At 27.7% G+C, this 12681-nt stretch overlaps 1 protein-coding gene across 1 annotated transcript in view; it reads left to right on the forward strand.

The window, feature by feature from the left end:
• The window catches only part of LOC129316440 (LOB domain-containing protein 7-like), a 45170-nt gene extending 34339 nt beyond the window's left edge, over window positions 1-10831 (forward strand). Inside the window, exons 2-4 of the mRNA XM_054960869.1 lie at window positions 6943-7384; window positions 9235-9344; window positions 10714-10831. Coding sequence (XP_054816844.1) covers window positions 6943-7384; window positions 9235-9344; window positions 10714-10831 — 670 coding nt within the window. The remainder of the gene's footprint in view (window positions 1-6942; window positions 7385-9234; window positions 9345-10713) is intronic.
• Window positions 10832-12681: the final 1850 nt, after the last annotated feature.

Consider the following 12681-nt stretch of genomic DNA (forward strand, 5'->3'; position numbering starts at 1 on the left):
ATATTTTTTTATTTTTGAGTATTGTATGAGTTGTTACCCTATCAATAAGACACATATCTCCATTATTGTTATTGGTACCAATCTAATGAATAATCATTCTTCATTAAAAAAATATAAAAATATAAAATTAAAGCATGGAATACAAAAACTTTATTCATTGAAAAACAATAACATCATAAGTAAATTCTCTGAAAAAATGACATTATAAGTAAATTCTTTATTTCAATGTAAGAAAATTGGAATGACAATTAACTATAAAATTTGACAACATCAATATCTAAGAAATTTACTTCTGGATATTTCCATCCCTAATCAGGTGATCAATTCTTCTATTAGGATCGACAAAGAAATTAGCAACATCCAAATGAGTAACATCCATGCCATCATAATCAGAATCGCCTTCTTCAGAAGCAAAATGTATTTCTATCTTTGCCTCTTTGTTTTTTACTTTTACTTTTAAGTGATTCTTGATAAAGATCAATCAAATGTTTTGCAGTACAATAGATATGTGACCAATGACCTTTACCACTACAACGACGACATAAATTTTCAGTATTATTATTATTATCATCCCCACTTGTTCCTTTCTTGTGTTTATATTCATTGTTTGTCCACTTTTGGTGGAAAGATGTACTACCACCATCATGACCACGGCCACAACCTCATCCACAACTATGGCCACAACAACGGCCATAACCCCGAGTTGATTCATTTGGCACTACATTCACTTTAGGGAATGGGGTAAAACCAATTTGACAAGATTCATGATTTTTCATCAAAAGCTCATTATTTTGTTCAGCCACAAGAAAACAAGAAATTGATTTAGAATATTTTTTAAAACCTTTTTCACGATATTGTTGATGTAGGAGCACGTTGGATGCATAAAATGTGGATAATGTTTTTTCTAACATATCATCATCAATGACTTTTTCTCCACATAATTTCAATTGAGAATTGATTTTAAAAATTTCAAAGTTATATTCACTCACAGATTTAAAATCTTGTAAATATAAATGCATCCAATCATAATAAGCTTTTGGAAGAATTACAGTTTTTTAACGGTCATACCTTTTTTTAAACTGTTCCAAAGAACAAGGGGGTCTTTTATAGTTAAATACTCAATTTTCAATCCTTCATGTAAATGGTGATGAGGAAAGATCATGGCTTTGGCCTTATTTTGATTGGACACTTAATTACCATACTTGATTGTGTCTCCAAGACCGTTGGCATCTATATGTAGTTTTGCATCTAGTACCCAAGATAGATAATGTTTCCTAGTAATGTCAAGAGCCACAAACTCAAGTTTCAAAAGATTCAACATATAGATACTATAATAAAAATATGATAAAAGTTAGATGATATTCAAAATTAAACAAGATTAAAAGGATCAAATGGTTAGAAAATAGATCAAATCATATATGAACATAAAAATTACCTTGTAATGAGAAACTTTGCTATAAAACCTTTAGATTACCAAAACTCTCATACTGATAACATGTTATATAATTAAGCAACTAGAAAATAAAGATATTGGGAGAAGAAGTAGAGACGAGAGAATGAGAGAATTTTTTATGAATTATTGTGTCCTTTAATACAAATTACATGCCCTATTTATAGGCATGGTCTTACACATCAAAAATTACACAAATGATAAAAGCAAATAAAGGGTAATCAACTCTTATAATGGTGGGAGTTTCATGGGAGAAGATGAAGATGAAGAGGTGATGAAAATGGACATCTACTATCCTTGTAATATTCATAACACAATTCATATAATTTAAAAAAATTAATTAAATTAGGGTTAAGGTTCAATTTTATTACTACACTTATTTTTTAAGACCATTAGGCATCATATACTTTTAAGTGGGGTAATTTTTCACCTGAAATATTTTTTTGAGGTTTAAAAATGCCCTTTTGTTAGAAGGCCAATAACTTTGTCATTTTTTGCTGATGTGGCATGTGCATGGAGCTTACGCACAGTGATAGGTAAAATTCTGACCATGTTCTTTAGTATTAATTTCCTCCTAAACTTTTTTTTTTATGAGTGTTGGCACCACAAATTTTTTTTCTAAGAGCACTGGGCATCTTAAAATATTATTAAAATAAAATTTAATAAATATCACCAAAATATTAAATATTTTCATATTTAATAATTTAAATATTATTATTTATAAATATTCATTCAAAATTTATAAATTACTTTTTAAATGTTAACAACTCAAACTAGCACTTTATAAATTTATAAATAACTTCTTATTTGTTATATATTGATATTCAATCTTCTCTCTAAGGTAGTGCCCAAATCTTTTATGCATGTTGAAACTTACTTATATTTTTACTTTTAACATTGGTTAAGTTCCTTAAATTTTAGGTCATTGTCTATAATTTTTTTGGTCAACTAACAATTTTTCTTCAAAATATTACACTACTCAAATTTAATAATCTTTGTACATTGTAGTGTTCGGAGTAAAATTAGAAACATGACTAATCAAGACTAACAGTATGCCAACAAAGATGTTTATTTGAAAGATGTTGCTTATTTCATTAATGTGCTACAAAACAATTTACTTAACAATAGAAAAATGGAAATATATGAAAAAAAATTCCTTTATTAATTTGGAGGTTCATTCCCTTCATTTTTAATACAAAATTGTAAAATATCAAAAGTATTAAATTGCTTGGTGTAATGTTTTAAATAATAATATTTAAATTATTAAATATTAAAATACTTAATATTTTAAAAATATTTATTAAATTTTATTTTAACAAGACTTCAAAGCGCATAGTGCTCTTAGAAAAAGATTTCAAGGTGCTCAATGCTCCTCAAAAAAAATTTAGAGGCAAATTAACACTAAAGAGCATGGTTAAAGTTTTATATGTCACTATATATGGGCCCACACATATACTACATTAGTAAAAAATGAAAAAATTAATGGTAAACTAATAGAAGGGGTTTCTTACTCCTCGAAAAAATAGTTTAAAGGTAAATTTCTCCCTTAAAAGTATGGGATACCCAATACTCCTAAAAAATAAGTATAAGTACAAAATTGGACCTTATCCCATTAAATTACCACTCTAATTAATGAAACATATTTATCTGGTGAAAATAAATATTGATTTTATGAGAGACCATTTGAAAAAAGTAAAATAAATACTTTTTGAAACTTATAGTTTTGCTTATACATTAAAACAAAAAGACACATAATAATTTCTCTTATATTTGAAAATAAAAGGGGTAACAATTAATTTGAAGTTTAGGAAAATTAAATGTACTGCTGATAGCTTACACAAATTTGGGCCCCTCTTTAGTTGATGACGCTTGTAGTTTGTATCTTTGATCATAAATTATGTTTTTGCTTATATTTGCTTCTCATTGATTGAATAGATGCTTTCAGTTTTGATTTAAGAAGAAAAAAAAAATAGAGGGAGAAAAAACTCTGTTGGTCGTGGCCAATATCGATCCCAATGAAAACAATTTCAGTTGTGGCTAACAATAAGCCCAATTTATTAGCTTCACTTGTTTATGGGTTGAGCATCAAATTCATTTAGGCCTTGGGCCTTGATTGTTAAGTCGACTTCAAAGACATTTAAAAAGCATGACAAGTTCTCGTTGAAAGATTGAGTGATATCAACAAGTGCTTGTCTAAGTAATTAGAGGCATGGCCAGTTTATCATGGGATCTCCTATTCAAGTTTCAAGGTACGCGATCGTGCAGCTGAGCATATACCAGTAGTATCCACAAAACTCTCACAACAAGAGCCCCACCTACATAGAGATCTGGATTAGTTTGGAGTAAGTTGAGCAGATAATAGAACCCAAAATACCCAAACACTTTAAGATATTCGGTGGAAAACCAAAAAACCACAAAAAAAAAAACAAAAGAAAAAGGATCGAGTGGTTCTTATTCTTGGGTGCCACATACTCATTTTTGTTTGTGTCAAAAGTTATAGCTTTGGGAGTTACAACTATTATTGCAAGTTACCCAAAAAAAGAAATTGTTCCATTGGAAATGGCCACCATTTTTTATGAAGAGTTAATGTGTATAATACTTGAAAACTTTATTTTCAAGTTCAAGAGCTTCTAATATCTTTAAATATATAATAATATATGGATACTTGTTAATTTTATAATAAAAGATAACCATTTTCAATCTATTAAAATTACTTGACATTGACCGTTAAATTTTAAGGATAGAAATTAATAAGTTGAAAAAAAGGGCTGTTATATAAAGTTAATAATTATTCATATACCATTATTGACTTAAATTCAAATGCCAAAAGTTCCTAAAAAAAAGAAAAAAGGTTTCTCGAAATTTTTATAATTTAATCCTTTGGGTTATTGTCCTCCTATAGAATCACGAATACCAAGCTTAATTGCCAACCAAACATTTTATTAACTAGCGTGGTTTTTTCTTTTATTTTTTTTCCCCTCCAACTAACGCTATTTACACTTTTTTTTTATGTAAAATGGAAAAATAGAATGAATGAGAGGCCAGAGAAGGTACCCAGTCACGTACCCGCAATGTTATTGTACAAAGCTCGATGAGCGTTGACAGAGCATTCCCAAAAAACTAAATGCCAGGTTGGGATCGGCATAGCGCGTGCTCATCAGCCTAATGGATTATTTTAGCCCTTCATTTCATCTTAAATAATCATTAATGTTAATTTTAAATTAAAATATTTTTACTATTATATTTATCAAAATAAAAATATATAAAAATTATAAAAAATTAATATTAAATAGAGGACAAATTCCATGCTATTTATCACCCTCTTTAATTGATTCACTATTTACTCTCTTGAATTGGATCAAAATATAACATGTAGGACACTTTTAACCACTTTATAAGGTCTAATTTTTTTAAAAAAAAGTAGTTTAAATGGTTTGTGTTATTAAAATAGTAAAAAATTATCATTATTTTTGAAAGTTATTCTCCGTTTAATAATCTATCTTAATTACCTTTATTTTTTTTTCTTATATAATCTCTCTCCACAATACAATGAGCTTTTGGGAAAAAAAAAATATTGATATTGACTTTTGTGAAATGTCATACTCCCACTAATCCTATTTATAAGGTAGAGATAGAAAATTTTTTTTTAGTCCTACTTATAAGTCACATCATTAAATTTTCATTACAAATTTCTTTTTTACCCTCTATTAAATATTAGAGAGAGAAAATATATTATTGAAATATGTATATTTAGTATGGACAAAGTTAATAACTTATTAAATTTTAAGAGAGTTAATAAATTTTTTAAGGTTTTTTTGTACTGGTGAAATATGTTAAAAGTGACTTATAAATAGGACCATGTGAGTATAATTTTTTTAGTAAAAAAGAAAATTTTCCCTATATTACAAATCTAGGAGTCTGATATCTTAAATTCATTTTTTATACAATACACCACTTTAATGTTTGGAAAAGGTACAATCTAGCTCATAACTTTAACAAAAAATTAATTTTAATCGTTAATTGATTAGAAAATGAGAAAAAAAAGATATCAAAAATTACAAAAAAGAGGCAATAAATTTTTGAGTTCTTTTTTGTAATATTTTTGAATCATTATCTATAATTTTTGGATCTTTAATATAATTTTAGCACCTTGATGTGGACATATTTCTTGATAAGATGAGTCTTGAAATCTCTCCATCATTGTCCCCAATAAGTTAACAGCCTTCCCCTACATTTGATTGTTAGGAATATCATAAATAAATTATAATTAATAATAATTAGTATTTTACACATAATAACGATTGTCTTTGAACCAAAGTAAAAAATCCTATGTTAGAACCTCATTTTGCACTAGTGCCCTCTTCTTTCTCTCTTTTTTATCTTTTCATCTTTTTTTTTAATATTTTCTCTCTTCTCTTTTTCCCTTCTTATTCATCCATCCGTATGATTTATCAATAATATGATTTATCAAATTTTTTATATTAATTATACATTGTATTCTAAGATTTTCCTTCGTTGGTTAGATAATCAAAGACATTTTAGTTATCGCCAACAAGACATAAAGAGCACGAAAAAACTTTGTTTTTTTTTTTAACGGTTTTAATTGTTGAGCAGAAACATGTTGACGGCTAACAAAACATGAATGCAAAAAACATTATATTTATTGCTAATTAATATGTCCCTTGAAGGAAAGTACTAAATTTCAGATCTGAGAAATCCAATATTAAATTTGCCCGTTCAGACAAAAGCTGACTTCGACTTGCCTCTGTAATGTTAAAAAAATAAAATAAAAAACAAAAAACAAAATCTGAGAGAAATCAAGTACTTACGATATGTATTACCTTTGTCTCTTCCATAAGTAGGAGAGAGAATACTTACAACATATATTACCTTTATCTCTTACGTATTCACTCTTTGCCCTCTGTTAAATATTTTAGGATGGTTATTAAATGTTAAAATATTTTATTTTTAAGATATATGCTTCATTATTTTTATAGATAAAAAAATTATCGTGTATCTCTTTGTTTTATTTATAAGTAAAACTAAAAATTTTAACAAGCATTTATCACATTTTTTTAAATTATCACATAAAATTAATGCTTATTTTTATTAAACAAACTTCTTTAATTACCGTGATAGTTTAGTCTAAATTTTTAAATTTTAAATATAATTATTATATTTAAACAAGTTTATTAAATTGTGTGAATTGAGTATTAATTTCTTCTATATTTGAAAATGAAAGGAGTATATTTGATCCGTGTAAAGGTGAAAAGTTCAGGTTTTAAACTTGATTTTGGTGAAATATGTTATAAATAACTTATAAATAAAATTTAAAAAATATTTATTTTCTTGGCTCTTCCATAAAAATGCAGCTAGCTCTCCTTTTGCATTCATTCATGCAAACCCACATTTAACAATAGAGAGAGAGAGAGAGAGAGAGAGAGAGAGAGGGATGGACAGTGACAGCTCTCTCAAGCTTGCTCATTTTGCAGGCATAAAGGGAGTATATGCCATGAGAATTGTGAATACAGGCAAATCTTCCCAGGAAATAGGTACAGTGAGTTTGAGAATGCAGAGAGGCTGTTTGGTGTGAGCAATATGCTCACAATCATACAAAGTGTGGAGGCACATCAAAGACAAGTTGCTGCAGATTCAATGTTTGTGGAGGCTAATGCATGGAGAAACCACCCAGTTCGTGGGGTTCTTGGCTTTGCTTCTGACCTCATTTCTCAGATTCACTCTCACTCAAACCAACTTCAAGTAGCCAGGAAACAGCTCCAGATCTTCAATCATCATCATCATCATCAAGATGATGATGACGATAGGCTTCAAAGCCAAAACATGATGATGCAAATCCAAATGCCTACTTCTTCCTCTTCACCAGAAATCCCTCCGCCGAGTGGCCTGCAGCTTCATGATTCTACTGATGAAATAGTAAGGCTTCTTTGGTATGTGTTATAATTATTTAGAATTAATGCGAAAACATTGTTTACCTCTTATTTTCTGCCATTATATTGGGAAAAATCTGGTAATGTGATTTAATTTTGCATAAATGCCAATTTAAACTTTAGACTATAAATTTAAGAGCATTGTATCTAGAACTCTAAACTCGTGCTTCATGCAACTCTAACCTCGTGCTTCATGCATTTTCACCTCTCCAAACTCTAAAATCGTGGCAGTCTCTCTCCTACAATTGACTTTGAGAATTAAATGACTAGAAAATTATAGAAAATGGCTAAAAGAATTACAAGGAAAAAATGAGCCAAAAATTATAAATGAAGGTTAATAATATATTAGATATTATTTGTAATTGTTGAGTCTTTTTTTTTTTTTGTAATTTGGAAATCCTATTCTATAATTTTTTTTAATCAACTAATAGTTAAATTACTGATATTAAAGAAATTGCTATGATTTTAAATTTTCAAAAATAAAAATGTATCAAAAATGAGTTTGTAACCTCAAATACTCCTGATCTTATATAGTTGAAGGATTAAATTATTATTTTACCCAATAATTTTTTACACCTGAGGTGAAGTCGGATAGATTTCTAAAAGTAAAGGTTGCCTAAAGTTTGGTGAAAGGATCAATTTTTGCATTAACTATGTGACGCAATATGTACCAATGATAATTATTGCAGGTGCTTTATATTGAAAACTACTGCTGTCGGTGCAATAGTCCTCTTCCTTTGGGGGTCCAATTGGGTAAGAGCCTTAAATATACTGTTTTTACGCAAAGGGTAATTCGGCTTTTACTAACTTTTTTACACTATGTTTTGATTTTTAGTCTCACAGCAAAAAAATAAAAGCATAATAGTTTTGTATACATCTTATTCTATTTATAAATTATTTTTAACATATTTTATTAAAATAAAAAAAATATTAAAATTTATTAAATCTATTTAAAAATTTAATAAGTTCTCAATGTTATTTTTATTAAATATATAGAATTTAATAACATATTACTTTCTCATACCAATATTTAATGGAGAGTAAAAAAAAAATTTATGATAAAAATTTAATGAATTTTTATAAATAAGCAAAAAAAAAAATTTTTTGTTGCTCTCTTATGAATAGAAATAGGATTGGGAAGGAGTATACATCAAAGTTCAATGTCATTCTTAATATAGACCCGGTTAACTAGTGCATTGAGATTAAAAATTTGATTAGATTGATTATTTGTCATTATTGTGTAAAAACTGTGTCACTTTTTCCCTAAAATACCCCTCATTTAATAAGGATATTAGATATGGCTTAAAAGAGAATGAAAAAAATGTTAAATTAGTGAGGGTGGTTTGAAAAAAAAATTATTAAATGAGAGAGATAACTAAAATTGATGTCCTGTATTTAAGACCAAAATATATCCTTTGAGTAGTTCTTATATTTAATACTGGAAGGAGTATTGAATATAAAATATAAAAGATATATCTAACTCATTGCATGAGAAATGTGCATGTGTACTTTTTTAAAATTATAAAGAATACTTAAAATAAAAAATTTATCCCTTTTAATTATGAAACCATAATACTTTGTTTTTAAATATAAAATAAAAATAATTAATTCACATAGTCTAAAAAATTTAATTAATCTTAATAATTATGTCTGAAATTGAAATGTTTAGACTAAAATGTCCCTATAGATAATGTTCATTTTTTCTCCAATTTAATAATATTATCCATTTATGAGAGGCAATTTAAAAAAAATGTAATAATTGCTTCTTAATGTTTGTATTTTTTTCTTATAAAAAATTAGTGAAGTATATGTTCTTGTTAATTAATGTGAGCGCAGCTTAGTGTTATGAGTGAAATTATTTCTTTTGAAGAAGTGAAGCCATTGGAGGTCCAAGAAATCATGAGGCTCCTTGAATATTACAGGCGTCGAAGGGTTCAACAAACAAGGTATTATTCAATTACATTTTTAATTAATATTTCCTCTATCTTTAAATATAAGAAAAATTATTATATGTCTTTTCATTTTTTTAGAAGTAAAATTATAAATTTTATAAAATATATCACATGTAATTTTTTTTAAAATTTTCCCTCATAAAGTTATGTTTATTTTCACTAAAAACTTTATTTCATTAATTGCATGGATAATTTAGTCCAAAATTTTTAACTTCAAATATAATTATTATACTTAATCACCTTTCTTGAATGGCATGATTTAATTATTTTCTCTTATATTTATACATGGAGGGAGTAAAATTTAACTCAATCTTGTAATTTTCTGTCTTTAATTTGGTTGGATAAACTGACAAATTAACCTTTCAATAATTTAAATTATGGCTACAATATTCAAAATTCTCATAAATTTTAAAACAGTCATACAGAACCCCTCACTTTTAAAAGTTTAAAACTAACCTTCTTAATATATTATTTTTTTACTATAGAATCCTTTGCTGTTCTTTTTTTAATTATTTTTGTCAAAAAACATGTAGCAGCTTATGTGGCAAAGAAAGCTAATAATAGTTTTATAAAAAATTTTATTTACATTTTTTTGTTGTTATTAACTTACACTGAATGCCATATAAGTTGCTATGTTGTTTTTTAATATGATATGGTAATTTCTATTCATAAGATAATTAAAAAATAGTAGTAGGACTGTTTGTGGTAAAAAAAAATAAAAGGATAAGAAGGTTAATTTTAAACTATTAAATGTGAGAGGATTTTGTATAACTGTTTTAAAATTTGAGAGAGTTTTGTATAGTTTAGCCTTAAAAGACTAATATAGAGCTTGGAATAAAAAATTAAAAGTATGGGAAGAAATTGATATCATCCATACATGTGTCATAGAATTTGGTGGAGAACTTCATATTTTATTTAGCAATTTAAAATAAGGATTAATATGTAAATTAGAATTTGAATTATAGGTTAAGGAGCAATTTAAACCATAAATTCATATTTGATATATTTTAAATTTAAATAATTAAACTTTAGCCAATTTTGCCCTACCATTAAATTAAAACAAACACTCGTTACTCTCAAAAAAGAGGTTTGATTTGCAATTTTTTTTCAAAAGAAGATAGGAGAGAGAGCGTGTGAAATTTGAGAAAAATTGCCCATCAAGTCTCATTTTTTTTAAAAAAAAAAAGTAGCTAACATTTGTTTTAATTTGATGGTAGGAGCAAAATTGCTCCTAGTTTAATATTTTATGATTTAAAATATATTAAATATGAGCATAGAGCTTAAATTACCCTAGACTTTTAATTCAAGTTTAAATTATATATTAACTCTTAAAATAATTATAAGTAAAATGAGTGTTTTACAGGAGTGAGATTAAGGTAAAAGGCGAGGACCAGAGCAACGTTGGGAAAGATGAAAAGAGAATTGCTATAGCAGAAGTTTCAGAAGATGAAAATTTGGACATTATTTGGTGTCATTTTTAAATTTAAAATAATGTTCATTATAGTTATATAATGATTATGTAATTATAATTATCTTTTTTCAGTATTAATTTGTATTTAATACCATAAAAATATTTTCTATTTATATCAATATTTTACACCTAGCTGAGTTTCTCTCTCTCTTTCTCTCTCTCTCTCACACGCATTCGCGCGCGTGCTGAGAGAGAGAGAGAGAGTAAATAAGTAATTTGATTTTTAAATTATAAGTTCAAAAGCATATGGAGTCTAATAATACAATTCAAATTGTACCATTAATAAAAATTAACTTTGATAATTAGTTGATCATAAAATGAAAAAAAAAAGATTTCATAAATTACAAAAATGAATTAATAAAATTTTCTTAGTCATTGTCTGTAATTTTTTATGTCTTTGTCAATAATTTTTAGGACACTTATTATATTTTTTTATCATTTCCTGGTCAACTAATGGTCAAAATTAACTTGTGTTAACAGTAAGGTTGTATTGTTTTAATTTCAAATGCTAAAGAAAAAATATTGCACAAAAAATAAATTTGAGGTCCCAAATATTTTTGAACTTATAATTAAGGTTCAATTTACTCATTTACCCACACATACGTACGTACATACATACATGGAGCCATGCTTTAAACATGTGCTTAACTTAAAAACAGTTATACGTGCTTTCATCCAGTTTTCATTATTTCTTATACTATTCATGATTTACATTCCTTTTATAAAATTAAACTTTCATTTGTTGGAAGCAAAATGCATGTTATCTAAGAACCCGTTGATCTAATTTCTGGCCTATATAATTTTCTGCAGAAATAGGGGTATCTGATACCAGTCGTGTAGCACCTCTCATATCTGGTACTAAATATCCGAATTTTGGCTAGCGTCCGTGCTAGAACATTCATACTTGAACAAACTATGTTAACTACTCATGATTCTGATTGTCGCTACTAATGAGTTTGTCTGGATTGATCCCATCATACTTGAGTCTTACTAGCTCTCCCTACCTCTCCAAAGCAGAATTATTCTTTTCAACAGGGGGAATTATGAAATTAAGAAGAGAAAGATTAAAATAAAAAAAACCTTGAAAATCCATTAAGGTGATGGGTGAATTTAAGTTGAGAATTTGGATTTGAAATCTCATATTTTAAATATAACATTTGACATTTATATATTCTAAATTTTTTGTTTGGATGATATAAAAAATTTTAAATTATAATATTAAAATCCTTTGTTTACATATTAAATAAGATTTCAAATTTCAAATTTCAAATTTTAAATTTTATATTTGAATTTAAAACCAACTCAGATAATGTTGGCAGTCTGGTCCTAGTAAAAGTCGATAGTTTAAACGGTTCACTTCCACCAGGACCAGATTGCTGGTGCCTACCAGGATCGAACCACAGATGTTGATCAGGACCATACTACAGGCGATGATTGGGATCAGATGGCTGACTTCCACCAAAAGCATAACGTCAGCACCGATCGAGGCCAAATCACTGGTGTTGACTAGGAATGAAGTGCAAGTGATGACTAGGACCAAACAATTGACTTCTAGTGAGATTGAATCGCTGATGCCAATCGAGGTCAGGCAACCGACTTCTACAGAGACTAAACCGCCTGTGCTAACCAAGACCAAAATGTCAACTTCTAGCAAGACCTCACCATCAATAACAATTGGGGTAGGACTATCGATGATGATCAGGATAGGATTGCTAGCACTGAGTGAAATTGCACAGTTAGCTATTCGATCTTGGTCATCGCTTGCACTTTAGTCCCGTTCAACGCTGGTGGTTCGATCCCAGTGAAAGTCAGCCATTTGATCCCGATTGTTACTTGCACTCCGATCCCATTTGGCATCGA

This window comes from Prosopis cineraria, unplaced genomic scaffold (assembly GCF_029017545.1).
Source record: "Prosopis cineraria cultivar Desert tree isolate PC_DT_omini unplaced genomic scaffold, ASM2901754v1 PC7, whole genome shotgun sequence".
NCBI lineage: Eukaryota > Viridiplantae > Streptophyta > Magnoliopsida > Fabales > Fabaceae > Prosopis > Prosopis cineraria.